Source organism: Centruroides vittatus, unplaced genomic scaffold (genome assembly GCF_030686945.1).
Source record: "Centruroides vittatus isolate TY-2023 unplaced genomic scaffold, ASM3068694v2 contig_1074, whole genome shotgun sequence".
In the NCBI taxonomy this organism is placed as follows: domain Eukaryota; kingdom Metazoa; phylum Arthropoda; class Arachnida; order Scorpiones; family Buthidae; genus Centruroides; species Centruroides vittatus.
The window spans coordinates 1,894,619-1,920,792 of record NW_027120692.1 but is presented as its reverse complement, the minus strand read 5'-3'; the positions used below and the strand labels follow the sequence as shown (position 1 = coordinate 1,920,792).

General features: G+C 32.7%; 1 protein-coding gene across 1 annotated transcript in view; it reads left to right on the top strand.

Annotated features, from left to right (window-relative positions):
* Nucleotides 1-10,709: 10,709 nt before the first annotated feature.
* The window catches only part of sac (sterile affecting ciliogenesis), a 57,021-nt gene continuing 41,556 nt past the window's right edge, over nucleotides 10,710-26,174 (top strand). The window contains exons 1-6 of the mRNA XM_067268151.1: nucleotides 10,710-10,828; nucleotides 13,510-13,604; nucleotides 18,702-18,783; nucleotides 25,287-25,369; nucleotides 25,477-25,565; nucleotides 25,704-25,996. Of these exons, the coding sequence (XP_067124252.1) occupies nucleotides 13,539-13,604; nucleotides 18,702-18,783; nucleotides 25,287-25,369; nucleotides 25,477-25,565; nucleotides 25,704-25,996 (613 nt within the window). The 5' untranslated portion in view covers nucleotides 10,710-10,828; nucleotides 13,510-13,538. The remainder of the gene's footprint in view (nucleotides 10,829-13,509; nucleotides 13,605-18,701; nucleotides 18,784-25,286; nucleotides 25,370-25,476; nucleotides 25,566-25,703; nucleotides 25,997-26,174) is intronic.

The following is a 26,174-nucleotide window of genomic DNA, read 5'->3' as shown; positions in this document are numbered from 1 at the left end:
TTGTTCATTAAAACGGAATTTCCATAGGAATCGACAATAACTTAACACACATATAATATGAAACTTCCTTTAATCACACGTTCTCGTAACATTAATATCAAACTCTGCATGCCTTAAACAAAAATTAACCAATCAATTTTTTTTTCATTTTTTAACCATTCTTTAATATAGTTCACCGTCTTTAATCTAGATCTAGACTTTCAATAGGCAATTCATAAAATCGGTTAAATCGATTTAACTGCCGATAATATTAAGATACCGCTACACTCGCCAACTGCCAGTTCACGATTGTTTTCCATAAAATAATAATGCTTTTTAATGAATCCCGCTTCCTTCAACGCTTCATTTACACACTCTTTACTCACTGGGAGACATGGAAGTCTATTATTTCCTACATAATAATAGGAAGTATCCAACGTCGTCACCATTACTAATCCACCATTTGGCAAAATGTAATTGCTGAAATTTTTAACAGCGGATTTAAAATCTTCTAATGTGACGCAAGCCGATTCTAAGCATAAAGAGGTAAACAACACATCAAACTTTCCTACGTCCGAGGGAATGATGTCTTTTTGCAAGACGTCGCAAGGAATTACTTCTTTTATTTTTTGTCTCAATCGAAGTTTGATTTCATTTATTCCTTCGTCTACGTTTCTGTTAAATAAATAATTAAAATTAAATAAAAGTGATTACCTCAATAAAATATATAACTTATATTTAAAAAATTATAACATTAATATTATTGTGATTAATTTGAAATGCATTATTAATTACAGTTAATATACTTAGGCTACAAACGATGGGATTTTAGAAAGTAATGTTGCTGTTATTACGTTGGAATGTGATAAAATATAGTCCAGACGCAAAGTTTGGAACCATTTTTCTTTCGTTTATTACGATTAACCAACGCGAAGGAATTCACAAAGCAGTATTTAACTCGATACGCAGATTTTCAAATGTCATAAATTCTAGAGAACAGATTTTGATATGTATATAGAAATATCGGTAGATAGCCCAGTATTGTGCTATCCGCCAAGGAGGATACCACGCAGAAGACTTTCTAACAAGAAAGTGTATCATTATATTATTAAATTAAGTATGCTTCTAGCTTAAATACACATTGAACGAATAGCCTATCAAATTATAGCTACAATAAAAAGGCTATTCGTTTAATGTCTAATGTACGATGCACTTATTTATGTGCAAACTCTGAATTACACTGGAGGAGTACAGTATAGTTCAGAGTAAAATTTAATCACATACATGTTAAATATTGAATGAATTATTTCTGGTATTTTATAAAAATTAAATAAATATTTACATAATAAAACATACCGAAATCCTTCAAGTAATACTTCTATCGGCATCAAAGTATCCCAATCCTTCGCCGACGATTCGTTTTTTATCCATTTGCGAACCGCTTCACGATTGTGCTCAGAATAATCAGATAAAACGATTTCCGAGAAATATTTACTTGGGGCTGCCATTCTGTGAACAGTCGGGCCACACCCTACGTCGAGAATTCTTTTGCCTCGAAAGGCTTCTGTTAAAATAAAAAGTCAGCAACCAGTTGAGTAACTTCCTCGGAGAAAATTTTTATATTTAAGAAACAGTAAGTTACATTTGCACGAATTTAAACTCTGTTTTGTTTAATCTGCTATGAACCATTATTGAAATAGAAGCTTTGTCTCATTAATTAATATAAAAAGATAAGAACATCCTAACGTTGAGGATAGAGATGAGTTTCTAAAAATATTGTAAATGCCAATGACGAGTAAAATTTTCCTTCGAGATATTACACATATCCACTTCTATCTCCCCATCCGTGAACCTTTAATCACCAAAAATGAATAGCATCAATGACCCTAACATACAAGTTATCGAGACAAATTTTGTTTCTTAGGGCTGTTTCACACTATGACCGACTGGGCCGACCGGTCCGACTCCTAGTCGTATTGCCATGGCAACAGCAGTCGGTCGACCGACTGGTCGTTCCAGTCGGACAGATTTAAAAAGTTAAATATTTGTAGTCGCGTCGGAGCAGTCGGTGAGCTACAGCCAATGAGAGCTTCGAAGCTATAACCAATCAGAGTTTAGATTTATCCGAAGTTAGAAAATGGCGGAAGGTAAAGTTTCTCGGAAGCTTTAATAAACGAAGTCAGAAAATATCCATGGCTTTATGATATTCGGCGAGCCGATTATAAAGGCGACATTGAAAAAAATAATTGGTTAGAGTAAAGCGAAAGGTATCCAGCTAAAAAATAGTCTTAAACTTCATATTAACGAATAGACGTAGACATATCTAAATGTAATTTGATACGCTGAATCGATTGGTATTAAAAAAATATTACTTACGATCAACCGTTTAAAAGTTACGAACGATTTTTTATTTCCGTCTATTTGCTTCGTTTAAGAACAACTTTATTAAGAAATACGCAGGCACTTATCGATATTAACAAAACGAATTACTTTAATTCACCATAATACATTTCATTTACAAGAGAAAGCGACATTAAAAATGCTAAAATGGTGTCGTTAGCCCGCGAACCAGTGTTGCCGTTTTGAAATTTCAAAATGTACTGAATCTCCTTCAAAAAATGTACTATTTTCCTTCAAAATGTACTATTTCTATGGTTGGTTGCTTTTGATATTAATATACCATCATACTAAGTTTTTGTGCTTATTTCAAATTCATATTCATAAATACTTTAAGTGAATATATATCAAATTCATATTCATAAATACTTTAAGTGAATATATATATATATATAGGTTATATATAGGCACGTAAACAAAGTATTCATGAAAAAATATATATATGTATACTTTCAATCTGCCACATAGGCACTTCATTAAATTAAATAAAAGAATAGTAAGACAACACTTTCTTTAATAAAATTAGCAAAATCAATTCTACAAGCATAAAAAATTGCAAATCTTATCTTACAAGTTGAACAGATGTATTATGTCGTCTACATCTTCAATCTCTTCTGTTTCGGTATCGTGGATAGCTATTGGGTGAGTTTCTTTAAGTTCTGGGATCCAATCGTAACATTTTCGGTTTTGGGTTTTTAATAACTCTTTTGATAGCAGAAAAGCATTACAAGTGTCAACCTGAAGTCTATTGCGAATCTTTGTCTTAATTAAATTAAGTTGTGAGAAGACTCTTTCCACACAAGCACTAGAGTGGGGAAGACTCAACAAACTTGTTGAAAGCTTTCCAAGTATTGGAAACATCACGTCGCCATTGTCATCTTTAATTTTATTTACTTCATACCAGAAAGTTTCTAGGTTTTCAACTGCACAACTGGTTAACTTATCACGAATTTCAGGCAGCAGTTGCCATTCTGTGTTCAGCTCTTCATACTCATGTTCAGACACAATATTAGGAAAATGTGTTACCAGGTTTACAACTGACCTAACATTTCCAGACAAAGCAATTTTTGGCTCCAACTTTGTTATTTCCTGCAAGATCAAATCATCAAAAGGAAATTTCTTTTTAATTTCTGCACTTAAAACAATATAGAAAGACTGAATGCTTGAGAGAAATAGCTTCATGTCTTTTTCAGGGAATTTATTCTTTGCAATCTGAACTTCGCACATTGCACCAAGATATATTGTTTCTATTCGTTGAAAATGTGAATTTTGAGTGTCTATCTTGTTCAGCGGTATTGAATCCACATAATCTTTTTTCAGATAGTTGTGCAAAATTGTTTTAAACAGAGAAGATATGTTTGGCAGAAGTGATGTAATACGTGGCCTCTCGCTTTGAAAATTAAGGTTCATTTTGTTGATGAGTTCCAAAATGTAAGATAAAAAATGTAAATACAACTTATTAAAGGGATTCTGTAAATCTTTCAGTAACAACTGTGCTGTATGTATGTTATCTTCCACAGCAGCTGCTGTAAAATAAAGAGTGAGTGCATTCCATTGTTCTAAGGTTCTATTGACTACTGCCTGCCAGGATAGCCATCTTGTCTGAGATAAACGTAACAATCGATGTGGTTGGCCATCTACAAATTTTTGAAATTCACTAAGTTCATTGATCCTCTTGGAGCTATGAGCAAAGTAAGCATATATATTTCTAACCAAGTCTTCAATTGTCCGTGGAAGTTTGTTGCAAGCCTGCGACACACATAAGCTAAAAGAATGGCATACACATCCAAGAACAAAAATATTCGGATTGTCCTTTTTAATTAACGCTTTCACACCACCAGATTCACCCATCATCACAGAGGCATTATCCGCACCAAATCCAATCATATTTTGTGCAGGAATATTTAAATTTATCAAAAGTTCCATCATTGAATGATAGATAGCTTCAGCAGTTGCTTGCTGAACTTGCAACAGTCCCATAAAGCGATCCCTTGCTTTTCCAGAAGAGTTATCAAAATACCTAGCAATCACTGCCAAGCATTTGGTGGAGGAGATATCAGTCGTTTCATCAATAATTAAGGAAAATTTCACATTTTGTAACACTGAAGTCATTTCTTCGCAGCTTTTCGCAGATAATTTTTCTTTAATGAGTTCTGTTGTTTTCGTTCGGGCTACTTTTAGGTCTTTGGCAATATTTGAATCATGGCATACGGACTGGATAAGTTTAGGAAGGTGATCCATAATCTTTATTGGAAGATTATGCTCTACACAAAACATAGCTAATTTCAGCTCAGCTTCTAATTTTTCTTGTTGGTTTGATTTTCTTTGAAAAGCTTCTAGTAGGCCTCCTGATTTTACTGTTTCAAGGCTCTTCATTGCTTGTTTGTGTTTTGTATTGGTGGCATGTCGTCGAAGGTGACAAACATTTCCAGATATGGTTTTTTGGCATACTGCACAAAATGCTTTATTTGGGTATACTGTAGATCGTCTTAGCCAAGTCTTAAATTCTCCCATTTGTAGCCACTTGTCACAAAAATTTTGAGGATAATTTTTTCCTTTCTTCTCAGATTTATCATCCTTTTTCACAACACCACCATTCGATCCTGCTTCGTTTTCACTACCAGATTCAATACAAGATGAGTCTAATTCAGCTTCTTCAACTTCCGATTCAGAAGAATACAAATTAGTCATTTCCTGAGTTAACGATTTAGATAATGTTGATTTCTCAATGTGCCTGCGTTTCTTAACTGGAGAACTAGTACTTTTAGAAGCTGAAGTTATATCCCTCATATTTGTGGAAATGGCGGAAACAGCAGTTGCAGAAACATTGTTCGAAGAAAGCACTGCAGGATTAACGGGAATTTGAGTAGGCTTAACGGTTATTGGATGTAAGTTCTTCTGTGCTGCACCAATGTAGCCTATTTTTTGGTTGCGCTTGATGTATCTAAATTAGAAATTAGACAAAACATTGCACTATATTGTAATAATGTTTAGTCGGAAATTATTTAATGTACGTGAAAACATAAATAAAAAGCAAATCGATATATTTGCTCACAAATATTTTTAAAAAAAATTTAAAAAGCATTAATATGAGTGCTTTTTTAACAGTTTTTTAATGATCGAAATTCTTTAAATCTTCGTGAGATCGAAATCAAATGCTCTGTTATTGAAATACAAATATAATCAAGGTGTGACTTGAAAAGGCTAATATTTAAATATAAAATAAAATATTTCATAAAATTTTTTAATGAAAATATGTTGTATGGTTTTTTTAACACAAGCATTAAAGCTAATTTTTTAAAAATACAATAGTGATGGATAAAAAAATTATAAACTAAATATGCGTGGACAGATTCAAATTAACAAAAGTTAATTCGGTTAAATTTCAGATATGTATACTGTCATGGCCGCACAGTGGGGACCTACGTTCAAACCTAACCTAACCTATTCTAATAAATTAACAAATTATTAGTAATTTATTAGAATAGGTTAGGTTAGGTTAGAACGTGGGTCCTCGGGCCCGAGAAAATTAAAAATTTGCATTTCTAATCGCAAATACTATCGAGATTCCGGAAGGGCAGCCATAACAGTATACGTATCTGAAATTTAACCGTTATTTCTTCTACCAAAATTACTAAAACTGAAGTTCATAATTTAAGAATTAAATTATAATGGTAGAAAATAATATAAAAGTATTTATATTATTTATACTCGTACAATTTCAAAACTATTTTCTATAATAATTCGACTCTGACTTAACGGCTATTTTGATATTATTGACGACAAAAGTTTAAAATCGTTGATTTCCTTACCTGTCCATTATTTTTGTTTGACGGATTTGAATTGTTTGGATCACGTGACACTATCTATGTTGTTGACGTCACCGACATAAGCCATGTGTATGTTGTGATTGGATAATTCAAATTAACAAGTAGTGACACTAGTGAGACTTTATTGAACTAATTTTTTCGGATTCTTTCGTTAATTAAGGCATGAAATATTATTTTGTACCATAAATGGTACTAAAATATTATAATGTACTCAAAATGTACTAAAAATCTAAGTGTACTTTCAATGCTCTCGAAAACGCAAAATGTACCAGAAAAGTACAAATGTACTAGGAACGGCAACACTGCCGCGAACAGGCGTACACACGACAACCTTTCAATGACGGCCATGTTTTCTGTTTAAAATTGAAAAACTTACCACGATTGGCTAGTGTTCTGACCTGTAAGACGCGTTCCGATTGGTCCTTACGAGTCGGCCACCGACATAATCGTACTCAGTGTGAATTCTTTTACTACTAGTCGGTCCGATTATAGGATCGGTCGGGTCGGACCGGTCGGACCAGTCGGTGACAGTGTGAAACAGCCCTTAGTCTTTAACCCGGCCGGATGGCCGAGCGGTAAAGGTGGCAGCCTACCGCTCTGGGGGACCCAGGATCGAATCCGAACGGGTCGAATAATCCCCAGGAATTTTTCGGGGGGTGGTCCGTTCGGATATGTCGGGCCCCGACCCTCACCACCCGGTCGCCCCATTGTGGGCCTGGCCGAACCCATAATGGGCCTACTAAAAGAGGCCTTCTTAGTGCCCACAGGGCGGAAAGAGTTAAAAAAAAAAAAAAAAGTCTTTAACTCGTCTTGAGATATTAAACCAGATAGACGCCAACACAATCATACTTAAATACATATTTTGGAAATCAGTTTTTTTTTATTTACTTTTTTGAGTTGAGAGGGTCTCAAAACATCGATATTCCAGAAGCCCGAAGAGTCAATTGTTAAACACGATTGCAATGTTACATTATAACAGCCAGGAAAGTAAACAGAATATTTTCTTCGATTCTTGAAATGCGTCAAAACTCTAGCTTCATTTTTTTCTATTTGTTGTTTAATTAGGAAAAAAATGGATTGATTTCAACATATATATTTTCAAATTGCAAAAATGAAAAAACTCGTTTGTAGTGCCAAAAATGTAAAACACTCCTTACAAAATTCTATATGTGTATGTATTTTATCGTCTATTTTATAATATATCTCAGGACTGGTTAAACCAAAATTTTGAAACTTGGTAGGGTTATTTCTGTGTGTTAGAATTCATTCATTTAAACTATGGTAATTACAGGTCAAAGGATGGAAAATTGATAGTAGAAAGGAATCATACATCATGTCTGAAGTGAATTAGACTTCATGAAAATTTTACCCGTATATGGATAGTAATGTTCAAAATAACACCAGTCGGATTGACAAAACACAACGTTTATATTGACGAGACAAACATACAAAATAAATACAAAATAACGTTTACAACTAGGTATCCACAAAACACTAATCTAAGTTACAACCGACTATGTTCCGTACAAGTTCGTCGGAAGGACACCTTACAACCTTCGTTAACAGAGTTAGTACGACGGCCGGATGGCCGAGCGGTAAAGGTGGCAGCCTACCGCTCTGGAGGACCCGGGATCGAATCCGAACGGGTCGAATAATCCCCAGGAATTTTTCGGGGGGTGGTCCGTTCGGATATGTCGGGCCCCGTCCCTCACCACCCGGTCGCCCCATTGTGGGCCTGGCCGAACCCATAATGGGCCTACTAAAAGAGGCCCTCTTAGTGCCCACAGGGCGGAAAGAGTTAAAAAAAAAGTAACTCGAACGGACTTAGTACTCGCGGCACCTCTGAGTCAGGAAAAGTTCGTGATAATCCAACGGGAGTCCACTTACACCCGGTTTCCGCAAGTCCCAAAGAGAGAGATAGCGAGATCTCCTTTTCCCGCCGAAAACTGCTTCTTATATAGTAGCCGGCATTCAAATTCTCCGCCAATCAGCTTCGATGTCTTCATAAAGTGGGGCCAACGGCCATTCTCCGACAGCCAATCTTCCGTCGATCGTCGATTCAAACCACAACGGCTTTCCCAACGAATCTTTTCTAACGGTTCTTCCGTAACGGCTATGATTTTGAATTACGAAAGTTCCCGTTAGGTTAGCTTCAGCAATTACATTTTGCCAAATGGTGGATTAGTAATGGTGACGACGTTGGATATTTCCTATTATTATGTAGGAAATAATAGACTTCCATGTCTCCCAGTGAGTAAGAGTGTGTAAATGAAGCGTTGAAGGAAGCGGGATTCATTAAAAAGCATTATTATTTTATGGAAAACAATCGTGAACTGGCAGTTGGCGAGTGTAGCGGTATCTTAATATTATCGGCAGTTAAATCGATTTAACCGATTTTATGAATTGCCTATTGAAAGTCTAGATCTAGATTAAAGACGGTGAACTATATTAAAGAATGGTAAAAAAAAATATTGATTGGTTAATTTTTGTTTAAGGCATTGCTAGAGTTTGATACTAATGTTACGAGAACGTGTGATTAAAGCAGAGGTTCCCAACCTTTTTTTGACCAGGGACCACTTTGATTTCATGTTGTTAGCAGGGACCACAAGGTTCAAGAAAAATAAACTGTGTCAATCTAAAAATAAACTTTAATCAAAACTGTTAACATAAGTAATCGTTAAACGCAAGAGTAACATGCTTTAATCTCGAGAATGTTTACAGATAAATGAAACTGAAGACCAGATATGGAAAGCTTAGCTTTTTTTTTTTTTTACTCTTTCCGCCCTGTGGGCACTAAGAGGGCCTCTTTTAGAAAGCCCATTATGGGTTCGGCCAGGCCCACAATGGGGCGACCGGGTGGTGAGGGACGGGGCCCGACATATCCGAACGGACCACCCCCCCGAAAAATTCCGACCCGTTCGGATTCGATCCCGGGTCCCCCAGAGCGGTAGGCTGCCACCTTGACCGCTCGGCCATCCGGCTGTCCGAAAGCTTAGCTTAGGGACAGGAAACCCCGAGTAACTATGTATGAATTTTTGATGTATACCGGAAGTCATGTTATTTTAATTCGAAAATTTTCCCATGAAAGGAGTTTCAAAAACTGGAACATTCACTACAATTTGATCAACGATTTCGGTTACCATTACCAAACTTTTACTGAGGATATCTATAGAGAAATTCTTTGGAATTTTTGTTTCCAGAATCGCTATTTTCCAGTTCTACACGAATTCCTTGTTCTGCCGGTTCTTGAAGGTCGTCATTGATAAGATTCTCACTAGAAACCTGCAGTAACTCCTCGATATACTGTTCGTCTACATCTCCTAGTCCTGCTATATCGATTAGGTTGACCAAATTGTCAACCAAACGATAGAGCGGTAGGTTTCCTCGTTGAGAATTGAATACCTTCAGCCATAACTTCTTCACATTCTTTTTCTAATTCGGCACCTTATGTTCTTTCAGATACTCGTCACTTGTTACAACCAATATTTTCTCGGTATTTCCCTACCAGCATCCCATCCACCTTTCCTATACTTTCTTCAATAGTTCTTTCATTCTCTCAACGTGGCCGAGCCATCGTAGAGCAGATTTCTCACCTTTTTAACTACATCCTCTTTCATCCCACATTCCTCTAGCACCTGCTCATTTCTCACATAATCTCTCTTAGTTATGCTACACAATCCTCCCAAATACCTCTTCTCACAGGCAGTAACGCGACTTCTGTCATACCCAATTTTTGCTACCATACACGAGCACGGGCACTACAACACTCCATACAGTCATTCGTGGCGGTTTTAGCCTACATTTTTCTTTTCTTAGATATTTTATATTTGCTGTCCTTCTGTCTATGTTTTAAAAATCTTTCTGTCCTGTGGACACTAAGACCTTTTTACCGAGCCCATCGGTAAAAAGGCCGGGCCGGTTGGTAAGATACAAGACCCACATATCCGAGGCGGGTCATCCCCCAAAAATTCCTCGGGTTTTCTAATCGTTATGATTCGTAAATTAACAGTTCTCTCACTGGTAGGCTGACACCTAACTGATTGGCCATTCCACGAAGTTTTATAGTGGATTCGACCATTCATACCAAGATTCCTTTAATGAAGTCAGCCGTGTGATAAGGGAGTCGTCCAACAATCTTTTTTACGTATAAATATATACTTATATGTCTAAAAAAATAAACATAACGTGAAATCACACATTCAAAAGATTACACTAATATAATATAATATAGTATATTATATATATCAGAGCGCCACACGACGACGACAGAAGTATTAAGTGTATCGTCTGCCCCAAATATCACGTGATTGTTTGAAATTTAAAGTATCCTTTTAAAATATTTTAAATTATTGATTTATAAAATATAAAATACGCCTGCCGATACAAAATTTGTTTTTTTACTAATATAAATTTTTTAAATCTTTAATGAAGAATATTAAAATTCACGAGCAATATTTTAAAATAGTATTCCAGAAGTTTATTATGGAATTTGGTATTAACTTATCTTCATCTTTAACATTTTATTACAGTTATATGAAAAGAACAGCACATTAAGAGTGATATATTTGATAGAAATTCGTTTGTTAATAAAACTTTCTCAAATTACTTGGTTTCTATATACAGTAAGTATAATATACTGTAAAATTGGATGAGATTGCAATAAAAGCACCAACTAACACCTGTAATCCAGTTATATATTCAATTATATATATTCATTTATAATCTTATTTCTGTTTTTAGTTATTTCTACAGGGCGTCCCAAAAGTTTCTATACATGCAAAGATGAAATGTACCTTTATTTGTGAAACATTAAAATGTTGGCGTTAAGACTTGTGTCAGCAGATTGATGGAGTAAGGCAATGGAACACATGGGGTAATTTCAGATTCAGAATTCCAGTTTCCACATAGGAAATCCTGCTAGCAAGGACTTCTTATGTGGAAACTGGATTCTGTTTAGGTGTTAGTCACATGAAGAAAATCCAGAATACTACATGGTGGCCAGTCCATTGGTTCGTGCCCGACCAATGTACCCGACCAAACTACCAGTGTTCGATGGTTTATTTATTTGGCCACCGGCGGTCTTGATTTGTGTCAATGTATGGAGACTTTTGGGTCATCCTATTTTTGATTTTTCTTTTTATATTTGTATTTTTATTTGTACTTATATAACGGGTGGGCAAGCAAGAGTTCAGTGGGAGCCGAAATGTAGGTTTTGCAAAATGCATGGGAGCCGCAGTTCTGTACTGTCGTGGTAGATAGTATGGTAAGGCACGCAATTTTATTTTATAATATAAATATAATATAAAACAAATATTGGATTTTTTAATAAACATATTTTCACAAAATTATAAAAATAAAATTGTAAAAATAATAATAAAGAACAGAAATTAACACTTTCAGCAAGAGCTGCATGTAACTCAAAAAGAGCTGCATTTGCCCACATCTGTTATATAAGGTGACAAGACGTTCTCGGTTTTGCCAGTTTTTAATATTTAATTGTAGAATCAACCTTTGAATAAAGCAGTTTTATTAACACAATGTCATATCAGCAATTTGTAGATCAATAAATAAATAAATCATAAAAAATAACTGAAGTTTAATCAGTTTTGGACTCCATTTTCACTGATTCTGAAATGTGTCCCCAGTTGGATTGCAAATGTTATGGTTAATCTTATACCTTATATATGTACTTTATTTAACCCCTGTTATATTGTTTTATATTTTATTTTAATTTTATTTTATTTTTCTTCAGCATTCTTTTAGGCATGCCGCCACTGGCATATGTTTAACAAGTTCTATTTTATTTAAATTTTGTTTTTTGAATTTTATTCTACATAACTTTCCATAACCTGAAGATTGCTGTTAAAGACAATTGAAAATGGTTGTTCTTATAATAAATTTATTTGTTTTAACTGGATTATGGGTGTTGGTGCTTTTATTATACAGTAAGTAGGCTTAATTAACATGATACAGTCACCAAACTTAGGTCAATCAAAAGTTTCAATAATTTAAATATTTTATCATTTTACTGAGTTTTTAGATAATAGCTATGTAATGTTGAGATTTGATGTTTGAATTTAATTCTAAAAAGAACAGAATTAAATTCAAATATTCAAATTAAGACATTCTATAACTTCATCAAAAAGCATTCTTTCAACATATTTAAATCTTAATACTTATCATTAGCTTTTAAGAGTCACCAGATATGACAGAACTTTCAAGTTAGATGAATTGGAAGAACTTATTGCACATCAAGCTTATTAAATTGTCTCTTTTTATTTATTTTTTTAAGATATCAATTTTATTGTGTTTCTTTCTAAATTTATATCTATCTATATGCTTATTAATTAGTATAAAGTAATATTAACACACATAAATTGAGGAGAATCAAAATGGAGAAATGGGTTTAATAGTTGTTATGAATTTTAAAAGCATGTATCTCAGTCTATATAGAAGTGGTTTATTTTTAATTCTTTCTGCACTGTGGGCACAAAGAGATCCTTTTCTTCATACCTATCATGAATTTGGCCAGGCCCACAAGGAACATACTAACCATGAAAAATTTTTGGGGATTTGCTCATCAGGATTCAATCCTGGGTGTCCCAGAATGGTAGGCTGATGCCTTAAGTGTGTCAGACATCTGACTGTCCTGTAGAAGTGATTTTCTCAAAAATAAAGGAGCTCTTATAAGATAATATAATATATATATATTCAATATAATATGTCTTTTATATATATATATACAAAAGACATATTATATTGAAATTATCTCTCTTAAACACTGTTGTCAATAGTAATTTTTGTAAAACAGTTTGAGATTATAGTTAGTAAGATTGTAAAAATGCAGTTGTTGCAGCTAATTTTATGAAGTTACTCAAACTGTCAAACGAAATTGCTCAAAATATATTGATTGTGGTGTAAATATAAAGAAACGCATGACATTTAAATGTCCTAACAATGAACAAAATGTAGAAAAATGGACATCTAGTCACTCTAATTAGAGAGTATATGCTCCCTTGCCCTCCCTTGAAAATATCTCTGCATAGAGATCAATGGATTTCTTCTATTTTAGAACTCCTAGTATAAGAAACAGCATTTTATACAATACAGATTAATAATAATAGAAATTTATTTTTATTTTGATGCCATTACTAATTATTAATCTATGATAAATAGTGGGTCTACATTATTATAGTAATAGAACAGATTTAATTAATAATGTAATTTTAATGAATTAAAGTAATAAAAAATGTATATTTAATATTCATTTGTTGTCAGTTATATATCTTGACTTTAATTTCAGAACATTGGCTATTATATTCAAAATAAAGTATGGAAAAAACTCAGCCAGTAGTATTTTCACAGTGCATTATCAAGAGTTCAAAAACACATATGAAGGTATATTCATTTACATCCTAAATTTAAATAGTATTTAAATATTGACTTTAAAATTTTTAATTTAATAATAATATTTTATTTTTACTATATGTACAATATGGTACATAAAACTATATAAAATTATTAAATTATATTTTTTATTTATTTTAATATTGATTCTTTGTATGTCTACTGATGTTTTGATGCTCTTTGTTCTATTGTTAGGTTTTTCTGGTAAACAATGTTTTTCTTTTTTGTTATAATTTTATTTCTGTTCATTTTTATCAAAAAACTTTCTACATATTTATTTTGGAAATCTGAAAATTGGAGAATAACTATCAGAGAAGTTACTGAAGAAATCAACATATCATACAGTCTGTGTCATTCTATCATCCATGAAGATTTTGGCTTAAATATAAGAACAAACAAGTTTGTTTCTTGGATATTGGCTCAGGAATAAAAACAGAAACATCAAATGCTCTACTAAACCATGCTCCAGATAGCTGAAGATGACATGATGTAGGTAGATATAGTGATAATGATGAGACTTGGTGAGATTCTACTATGGTCTTCCCTTCTGACACCACTGTATGGTGGTGTGTTTTTCTGGATGGCAATAATGGTCTCATATGAGACTGGGGGTAAGAGGATGGAATAGGAAAGGACAATATTCAGTTGAAATTGATTTACTCAACACAATTAAAAAAACTTAAACATTTATTAGATGACACAAAAGTTTGTACAACACATTACACAAGGTATTCACATTTTGCACAGAGATTACAAATTTTTTTACCTCATAAACCAGAACTAGAATCTCCATTGAAGATCTTCAGAATGTAGTTCTTCACTTAGCAGTTTCAGAGAGAAGCAGCAAGTAGAGGAAGGCGAGAAATCTGAGAGCACTAATCCAAATAGGCACACAAACACACTAAAGTGGACAGTTGAAAGAATGGGCAATGACTGACTGGAATTGGCCATTCCTTATCATATTCAAAGCAGCAAATATCTTAAAGTGATCTCTGCACACAAAGCTAGAACTAATTTAAAATCGTAGGCACAAAAAACCTTTCACACACTATTTCTCATTAATTTGTCTGCTAGAAATAGAGTGTGAAAGGTTTTTTGTGCCTACGATCTTAAAGTGACTAAAAGTCACAGGAAAGGTGTCATCACTGACTCTGAGAAAGCATTTGTTGACCCTGTCAGGTCAGAAAGTTGGCATATACTAGCTTCTGATGAAGTCATTCTTGAGTTTTTTTTTATTTTATTTGTTCAATTCTCACATTTGTGCAGGTGGATATGACAAGTTTCTTTTGTAACTTCCTTTCCAATAACTTTATTCCATTCATTCACTAATTCATCACGTGATGCACCTTGACTTTTTAAAATTGTTTCACAAAGATGCTTGTGATCAGTCTTTGTTATAGTTACTGGCCTTCCAAAGATGAATTTTTCTGGATGAATTTTATCAGTTTCCTGATATTTTGAAACAATACCCTGTACTGTGGAATTACCAATTTTTAATTCCTTTGCAATTTTTCTGAAAGATTTGCCCTATTTTTGGAGTATGATAATTACTTCACATATATCAACACCTATAGCTTTACCAGGTGCCATTTTCACTAAACAAACATACTTTAATAATGTTAATACAGAAGAATATGCAAATATCACGTTAGCTCATTTACTCATTTAGGAAAAGGTCATTTAATGTATTGTTTGAGGTATTATTTGTCAGAAATGGCTCTGTCTGAGCTGTTTTTGTCGCATATGCATTTTTCAACAGCTCATTACTTTTTATGTATTATCAACATAAATATTTAATAGTTATAATAAAAGTGTACTAATATAAAATATAAATGTACAAAATTTTTCTGTTTGATATTATTGAAGGATGAGCTAGAGGTTGATTAAAATAACATGCTTATGGGGTTTTTTTTTTGTTGGGGTTGTAGTCATCTTCAACAACAAAGATCTAGTCCATCATGGATTTATGCCATAAGCAGTAACAATCAGCTATGAAATGTATCTGTCCATTTTGTGTTGGATACAGGAAGCTGTGAGAAAAAAGACGTGAAAAATGATGCACTCAGAATTGGTTTATCCATCATGATAATGCTCAGCCACACACAACTCATTCATTTCTTTTTTTTTTGTCAAAAATAACACACACCTGTATTTCATTAGCCACATTAATCTCCAGATTTAGTGCCTGCTGATTTTTTCTTTACCTGTGATTAAAGATGATGCTGAAAAGTAAAAGATTTGCTATGAAGGAGATGATTAAACAAAAGTCACTAGAAGTTTTGAGAAACCTGAAAAAGAATGATTTTTTTAGTTTGTTTTCAGAACTGGATGGAAGATCCTATTTCAAAAACTATTTTAATAGTTTTTGTCATTTGTGTTAATAAAGTTATGTGAACAGGTTCAAGAATTACAGTTGGAAAAAATGTGTCAACTCCCACATTTTAAATTTACATTAGTTTTTTTTTATTTAAATGAAAAAAAATTTATTATATATTTATTAATTTTTAAAAATCTTTTTATATTTTGTTATAATTCATTTATTTTAGATACAAAATGTATTAATTTAATTTATTAAATATGTTGTGTTCTTTGTAGTGTTTGTGTTTAGTAGTTAAATTATTTTGACCTGATTGAATTTAAATATTTTTGTCATTCCTTTATTATCCCTCCTCTAAATAAGTACTCTATTTTTCTGAATGAGCCAGACTAATTGATCAGAGTATATATATTTTTTTTCTGAAAGGGGCTGAAGTAACTAGATCTCACACTTTTTAGTTGGACTAACTTTTCTGAAAAAGGGCTCTGATGGTTCAAAAAACAAAGACAAATAACAAAATGAATTTAGGTATAAACATGGTTACTTTTTGACATAATCACCATGAAGATTGAGGCATTTGTCATATCTGTGGATGAGCTTTTCCATCCCCTTGTCATAGAATGTTGCTGCCAGTGAATTTAGATGGCCTTAACAATGTTGTTTTGAAGATCATCATTAGTTCATTCAGCTAGCAAGGCAGTCTCAAATGTCTGCCTTGCTAGCTGTTTTCAGTTCAGGAAAGGGATGGAAGTCTTCACACATTAAAAAGTTTTAAGCTAAGTGGAAGTCTGAAAGGTGGAAGTCTTCACCACCTTTAAACACCCAGCATATAATCCTGTTTTAGTGTCAAGTGACTTCCCCCTCTTTCCTGAACAGGAGAAGTGGGTAGGAGGGCAGAGGTTCAAGACTAATCACGATCTTCAAAAAAAATACATTAGGGCCCATCTTAAGTCATTGGCAGCAACACTCTATGACAAGGATGATAAAGCTCATGCGCAGATATAAATTTCTCAATCTTCATGGTGATTATGTTGAAAAGTAACCATGTCTGTACCTAACTTTTGGTAATAAATTCATTTTGTTATTTACACTTGTCTTTTTTTATGGACCATCAAAGCTTGCAAAAAAATTGCCTACGTATAAAAGTATTTGGGTAAATGCCCGGGGATCTTTTTAGAATTTAGAATAGGGTACCCTCTATGAGTGCCTCTGCTCCCCATAAAATGACTTGGTATTTAATTTTGCTGAATTGGGAGGTGGAGTCGGCCTACTAAAATTATCAGGAGTTGGAGTTGAGTGTATTTTTACCGACTCCGCAGCCCTGACTGCCACAAAAGAGGCTATTCTTGTACCTGCAAGCCATAGGAGACATGATCCTTGCACTGGCCAGGTACAGAGGGATGATCCAAGAATAAAGCAATTAATGGTAATTGCTTTATTCTTGTATTTTGTTCATTTTTTCCATCTATTTTCTGTTAGGTGTATGTAATACTTTTTTATTTTTGACCCCTAAATTCCATTAGGTTCGCTTTTCACATCAGTAATTGTTACTGTAATACAATTGTATATCAAAAACAAAGTCATGGATTCCTGTTTTTACTTTCCTGGCTCTGTTATAGACAACAGAGGGAAAGTATGGCAATCAGTCAAAAAATGATCCCCCAAGATTTTTACATTTTTGAATATAGGGGATGTTGAAATGTCAAAAAATGCAAAAACATTCAGTTTTTTGTTTGTATGGATGTTAATGTGTGTGCATGGTACAATTTTGTTTATGCTATTTGAAGCTTAATAACTCCCGTGCTTTTGAAAATTGATGAAATTTTGTAGGAATGTTTGTGTACTAGAAAGATTCCTGCTATTAAATTTTGGTGGTTTAAGGTCAACAGGGTGAGGAGCTAAAGGTGATCGTGTGTCATATCTCCAGTAGGGTCAGAGTTAATGACAGTCTTACTCATTATTAGCATTTACAATTTTTTTAAAACCCATCCCTACCTTTAAAATTAAGCTTTTTGCCGTTTTATAATAATTAAAAATGTAAACAGTTTTTTTAACGAAATATTGTAACAGATAGTGCCACCAGAATTTTAAGTGTTTCTAGGAAAGTTGAACGATTTGTTGCTGGATTTTTTACATTTAAATGGACTCACATTACATTTCTGGATTCCTTGTCTCAATTAATGGAAAATGGCAAGGTTTTATCAAAATTGAACCTTTAAATTTTGAGAATGTATTTGATTCTATAAGTCATACAAGATGTGCTAGCAACCATGAAACATCACACGACGTTACTTTGTTGTGCATGCTCGTGAAATGACCTTATATGTCAAAAACAAAGTCGTGGACCCCACTTTTTATTTCACTTTTGGATTCTGTGTTACAATTAATGGAAAATGGCAAAGTTTAATTAAAATCAATCAAATGGATTTTGAGAACAAACACAATTCTGTAAGCCTCATAGAAGCTTTGCTAACACTCCACTTCAAATATCAAAAAGTTCTTATAAGTAGAGAACTCATTTAAGTATTACTAGATTACCTGTTTGTTGAACTACTGTTGAATATGATGTAAGTAATTTCAGTTTCAGAATAATAGAAAGAAATAATAGCAAAATATGAGCTATGAAATACTAGCTCTTTGTTATGTGGCTAACAATGATTTGATTGTGGCTTTCACTAATAATTTTATTAATGAAAGCCACAATCATTGGTATATTGGTAATATTGGTATGAAATTAAAATTACAAAATTTTAAATGTTTATTTTTTTAAGGAATCTCCATTATTGGATCCAAGGATTACTGTTTTACCTAGTTATATTCGTCAAGCTGCTATGGGAGCAAATAATGTTGCAGGTAAGACTCCAAATTTTATATTTATTTATTTCATAGTTTTTAAAGATAATTATATATGTGCATGCATGTATGTACTGTACATATATAATAACCTATAATGTGCACAGGGTATATCAGAATGACGTTTTAAAAATTTGGGGGATTGTAGAGGATGACATTGTGAACGTTTTGATATAAGAAACCCATAGTCGGAAATATGATATAAAGTTTCTACAGCACTTTGCACATTCTATATGGTCAGCATGCTGAATGAAACAGCAGAATACAGTATTTATGACAAGTTTTATTGACAAAATAATAAAGTACAATCAACTTGAACATCGAATCAGTGGCTGCACTATTTTAGAGTAAATGTTCAATGTGACGACCACCAACTTCGTTACATAATGTGCAATGACAAACCATGTTTTGTCTCTCTGTAAGATGTCACGCTCCTCTCTGATGGTATTAAATGCTGTAAAGATGCGCTCCGTAAGCTCATGAACTGTTTTTACAGGTGTTGCAGACACAAGGGACTTTATATAACCCCAGAGGAAGAAGTCAAGAGGGATGAGGTCAGGTGAGCGGGCAGGCCAAGGGACTGGGCATCCCCTTCCAATTACTCTCTGACTGAATTTGGCTGTGAGATATGCCCTGACCCAGCGATCAAAGTGTGCTGGAGCACCATCATGCTGAAACCACATACTAGCACGCAAATGCAAGGGAACATCCTCCAGAAGTTCAGGCAAGGCATTCTCCAGAAAGTTCAAATATTGTGCACCAGTCAAACCATCTGATAAGATGTGTGGTTCAATAAGGTGCTCTCCAAGAATTCCAGCCCAAACATTTACTGAGAATCTCACCTTGTAACTCCTCGTATGAGTAGTGCGTGGATTTTCAACAGCCCACTGGTGGCTATTGCAGGAGTTAAAAATGCCCTCCCTTGTAAACGTTGCCTCATCAGTAAACAGCACGAGGCCTGGAAAAGTTGGGACAGCAACACACTGATGAAGGAACCACTGTGAGAATTGTTGCTGCGGTACAAAGTTGGGCTCTCCCATAGCTTGAACTGGGTGATCACAGAATGGATGTAGGTGCACACCATGCAAAACCCCCCAGACACTCATGTGATGTACAGGTATACCTCGCCTTACGTCGGTAATTGGTTCCAGGAGAGGCGACGTAAGTCAAAAAACGACGTAAGTCAAATTTACTTGTGTAGTTACGACGTAAGTTGAAACTACGATGGAAAATGCCAATAATGAGCACTTAAAGATCACTAAATAAGACAACAACACAGAAACACAGATGTTTTCATGTTTCGTTCTCCAGGATTTATGATGATTATATTAACATTTACTGTAAATGTACGTATTTTAATATGATTTTATGTGCTTTTAACACTTTTCTAGTGATATTACGACTTCAATATTTGTGGCGGACTGATGTAAAGTCGAATAAAATGACTTAAACTTGATTTTTATCTTTCCATATACTTTTTTGACAAATGACATATAATCAAGAACGACATAACTTGAGGTATACCTGTACTTGTCACTAGGCTAAACCACAAATTACCATTCCCAGTTCTGTATTTTATTTATAAATGCATTTTTAATAATATATGGTTAATAAGAATCTATTTTAAGCTTACAAACAAATAAATTTTAGTTTTTAATACGGTACAGAAAAAAGTAAACTAAATTTACGAATACATGTATGTACAGTACATACTTGTAAATGTACATGTTTACAATTTGATGTTTACAGTACATCATAGACTCTTTATTTGTGAATGTGGTTTCTCTAAGACATTATAAAATAAGATAATTTTTTAAGGTTAATTAACAAATACAATTATTAAAATTATTTTGCGATAGTAGAAAATAAACTAATTTATGGTAAATTTACCAATATCGAGTGGCGGTGACAACAACGCCAAATGGTAGATATTGAAACTACCATGGAAAATGCCAATAATAAGCACTTAAAGACCGCTAAATAAGATAACAACACAGAAACACAGATGTTTTCATGTTTCGTTCTCCAGGATTTATGATGATTATATTAACATTTACTGTAAATGTACATATTTAATATGATTTTATGTGCTTTTAACACTTTTCTAGCGATATTACGACTTCAATATTTGTGGCAGATGGATGTAAAGTCGAATAAAATGACTTAAACTTTATTTTTATTTTTCCATATATTTTTTTGACAAACGACGTATAATCGAAAATGACGTAACTCGAAATGACATAACGCGAGGTATACCTGTACATGCATTGCGTGGACAATTGCACTGTGCTTGTTCGTGGATTGGAAGCTACATATCCCAGAATGTCATCTTCAAATTCAGGGGTTCGTATCCTTCTCCTTGCACCTGCCTGTTGTGTATCAGCTGACAAAATTCCTCTCTCCTGCAGTCAATGATCAACACTGGTGAATAATGCAATGCTGGGAAGTCGTCTGTTTGAGTACCTTCCTGCATACAACTGACGAGCTGCATTGGCATTCCCTCGAGCTTCACCATAATGCAAATGCATATCAGCAAGTTTTCCAAATGCGTAGTTACCCTCCATGATGCCAGAATGTATCCACAGTACGTGAAGCATGATAAGCAGACAACTGTACACTGACTTACGTTGACTAGCTGTGTTTACAGCACACTGCCAGTGGATGCAAAGGGTGACAAGCACTAAATACACAACGTCCTGTACACAGGCTCAGTTAGACCACTGTAGTTGTGTGTTTACAGTCTTCCATCTGCAGCAATAACATGATGTCAATGGACGGAAGAGTAGCTTACCAAAGTGAAGGGTGGTCAAGCACTTCCTATCGCTGTAGACACTTTAGTTCAAATTTCCGGCTATAGGTTCCTGATATCAAAACATTCAAAATTTCATCTTCTACAATCCCCCAAATTTTTAAAACGTTATTCTGATACCTGTATACAATAAAACTTCCATTAACATACACTCCCAAAGAGCAGACACCTTTACTTAATGGACATTTTTACAATCCTCAGACCCTTCAAACATGACACCTATTATATTTACCTCCAAATAGTGGATGCTGTCATTCATAACCATACAAAAACACAACATCCCACCTTCGATATTCAGAAACAATTAATTACATATGAAATATTTTAAAATAAAAACAAAGGATCAGTTCAAATACTCTTTCAGATAATGAATCATAGGCATTAAATAAAGACTGACTGAAAATAGGTATAGGGGAGGAGGGTTGGTTGTAAAAACTGAACAATATTCTTTATTTCAATATTCTTAGAAAAGACTAATCTGGTTAAGCTGTCAATCACCACTTATCATCATACATATTATTATTAAACTTTTATTATTGTTGGAATTAAGCTTATGATACCAAGAAATCATAAACTTTTCCTGAGTTATTTATTCATTCAACAAGAATAACAGCATTTATGTAGTGAAAGTTCAAAGGGCATGTTGCGAACGCAGTTTGCTGGCCACTTCAAAGTGTGGGAAAATATTTGGTATTTGCATTTTTGATCTTAACAGTTCTGTGATGGCTTGATAAGAAGACAGCAAAGAAGAAGCTGCAAACTCTTGGAGAAACAACGTCAAATCTTTCAGAACTGGAAGCGCAGATATAGGATATATGAAGTCACCTATCACAATAGAGCATTGAGGAACTATATAGTATCTTTCTTCCTTGAGTACAAGCATGGATCACTGCTAGAGGAAGCACTACAAATTACTAAATTCTCATTTTTCCCTCTTGACCTCTACAATATACTTCATATTTTTTTAATTATGTAATCATGTGTACATCATCATGTACAGTTTCACAAATGAAAGTTTCATAAACTGAAACTAGCCATTCTGTCTTGCAATAAGTTACACACTTAGTATTTGTGTTGTTTATTTTATATTGAAATATGTATATGCTTAAATTAGTTCTCTTTTTGTGCATATGGTTATTTACAAGAAACATACCATGTAAAACATACTATGAAAACTAGTTGTTTGTATTTATACACACATTTGTCCATGTTACTGACAAAGTCTAAAATAATGACAAATTTAAGTTTTTGTAGGCAATGTGCAATTTGTTGTAATAATTCCAGGAAATATCTGAAAATACTTTTAGTTTTGTACTTTGCATGAAATGCTATCAGGCAAACTTCAGTTTGCCATGTATGTTAGACTCAGAAATAATCAATAAATATGTACTGTAATTTTAAACTTATAATTTGTTAAAAGTGATTGTTCTTATACATTTTGTAGTCTATGAGATGAAAGAAGAATTTTATGATACAGATCATTGAAAATTTTTACATTTTGTCACTTATTAAAACTGTTAATATATTTAGAATATAATTATTAAAATTGAAAGAATACTTTTGAAATATTACTGTCAAAATATAAGGATGCAGCTGTCAAAAATTCTTCTTTCATCTCACTGACTGAGCATTTGTTTCCAGTTTTATCACATTAGTATATTTCAGCTGTAATTAAAGCAGAATTTGTATTCAGAGTATTTGATATGTTTTATTAGTTTAATTTTTCTGACTAGTGCAAAAGAATAGTTTTATAATGAGTGAATCTTAAATTTTCATATACAGAATATGGTTTTAATTGTCTTTTTTCTTGAAGTTTTGTGTTTTAATCAGTTTAGAATAGGCTATATAATTTTCACACATTTTATTTTTCCTTCATATTAAATTTTTTTAAATGTGTTTCTAAACGTGTTCAATCGTAGCTTTACTAATTAATTTCAGATAAATTATATAAGGTAAGTAAGATAAAACATGAAATAAATTTACATTTTTTTAATTTTGCCTAATACACACTTGACAAAACTGTTTTTCAGATGATAATGCAGGGTAAGTATGAAATTAAAAATATTTTTGGACATTCCTTGAAATGAAATGACTATGACAAATGACTTTATTATATACATATAAAATGATGTTGTCACAAATGTCAAACAAAAATCAAAAAACTTACTTTTTTATGGTTTCTGAAGTGAAACATAGTTTTATATGTAACTAGACACAACACTGTCAGCAGTGTGTAAAAAATTTTAATATCACTAATGTTTTTGACCTGTTTAGTGGGTTATCTTTAGACATACTTAAAAAAGAGCAGTAGAAGTCAAACAGTTTACATGTATTACATCATGAACAGTTGAGGCTCCCATACCTGCTACAGTGACCTAGATTGAAATTTGTATAATAAAATTTTTTAATTATAAAATCTAGATGAGCAGTTTATGCAATTTTAAGTGTTTAATGGGTAAAAAAAATAAATATAATAACAAAAAATATATAAATTTAATCTCTTTTTCTAATGTGATGCTTGTTTTGTCAGAAGGTTAGAGAGACCTAAGAGCAATGCCAGATGATGGAAAATAATAGACACACAAGCTTTGCAAATTCTACCTGATTATACATGAAATTAATAATGGGAATAAAAACTTATACTGTTGCACCTTTGCAATATATAATCTGGTTCTACCTAGGAGTCTCTAGTCCCAGTTCCTGTAATTTCTCTCCATGGCCCTGAAGGCAAGTCTTGTTACTGCTGTTTAGAGACATTGGAAATGGTTTGTCTATAGATTTCACTCTTTTTTAAAATGTGGGGATATTGGAATGGGAAAGAAAGGCAATTTCCTTGATAACTTGAGCTGCTTGCCAAACCACTTAAGCTTTGATAAGATAGGGTAAATAAAGATAAAAGATAAAAGATAAAATTATTTATTATTTTTTTTTGATATCATCTTTATGCTCAGATAGTCTCTGATTGAGGGATTTAGATGTATAGCAGATGTAGACAGTATCAATACTGATGTTCTCCTTTTTGTTTGGGATACTGTACATCTCACCTTTCCATTTATCATCACAGAAATCTTTATCATTGCATGAAAATAGGTATAACATTGGGTTATGATGGAAGGCCACTTAAAAATTATTAGTAATGGCAATGTTTCTGAATACAGATTGAAGAATTTTAGAGTATACAAATATAGAGAAGTATGTGGTTTGTTTTAAGGTAAACTGATGTTATTGATAATATCTTTGATGTTAATTGAGATAAAATCTAAAGATTAACATTCTGGATTTTACTGTTTAATTTTTTTTTGTGTTTACTGTCTTTTTTTGCAGTTAATATCATTGTAAATTTTATTCTGAACTTAATACTGATTTTATTTTTTTTAAATCAAAATAATATTTTGCATCTTATTTTTTGACTAATTGATTATTGAACTACACTCACATCCAGAAAATCCCAGTAGTTCCTGGGATATGGGCTAAATTAATGGTTATGCTTATTTTTTTAGACATAAGTGTATATAGTGGCCTATAAATAGTCTTTAATATACACATTATCAGTAATTGAAGTTTTAGTAATCTAGCAATGACAGATACAATAAATAAATATTTTAAAACACTCATTAAATTTTATCATCACAAATTCTTTTATGTCAGTTTTTATATATAATACTTTTATAAAATGTTTTATTTTCAAATATAGTTCAAAAGAGCAAAGAATTTTTCACTTTTGATGCAGAACATTTAAAACTTAAATATCTAAATAAGGACTTAATTAAAACTAAGGTAATTAAAAGGTTTTTAATTTATAATAATTACTGTATTTTCAAACTAAATGTTATTTTTTATTTTTTTAAAACTTGTTCTTAATATGTCTTTTTAATTTTTACAAGTTGTTTACTCCTAAAGCTTATGATCCCAAGGTGCAAATTCCATATGTAGTGCCACATGGAGTGTGTCCCAGAGAACTAGCAATTTTGAGGTGAAGATAATATGAAATAAATATAAATTTCAATTAATGATTTATAAATTTTATGATATGAGATAAAGATAAATGATGAAAATACTTGTGTAGTAGAGATATTTTGAATAAGGTTGATTTGATATAAATTTTTTTCAGATTGAAAAAATCTTTTTCTAAAATAAATTTAATAACTTTACTTCAAGAAGCAAATATTACAAATGAAGTTTTAACTCCTAATAAACAAGAAAACTTTGAATTACTGAAAGACGAACAGTCTTTAACCTACAGATTTAAAATTGATGAATACTTACATTTTTTGCCCTTGGAAATGTTTGATGACAATGAATTTGATTGTCGTACACCACAAGAGTGGTTATCACTTGGCAGAATAGACAATGATACTTATCTTGTACCTGGAATTGCTTTTTTAAAAGCCTTTGAAGATAAAGGTAAATGTTCTGAATTATTTAAGTTTAAATTAAACAAATAATTTAGAAATAATTAATTAATTAATAATAATTAGTTAATATAGCAATGCCTTTTACTTCAGATTTAATTTGTTTCAGGAGGCATTTAACAATGAATTGTTTTGAAAGATCTGAATCAATTTTTCCCATTAGAAATAAT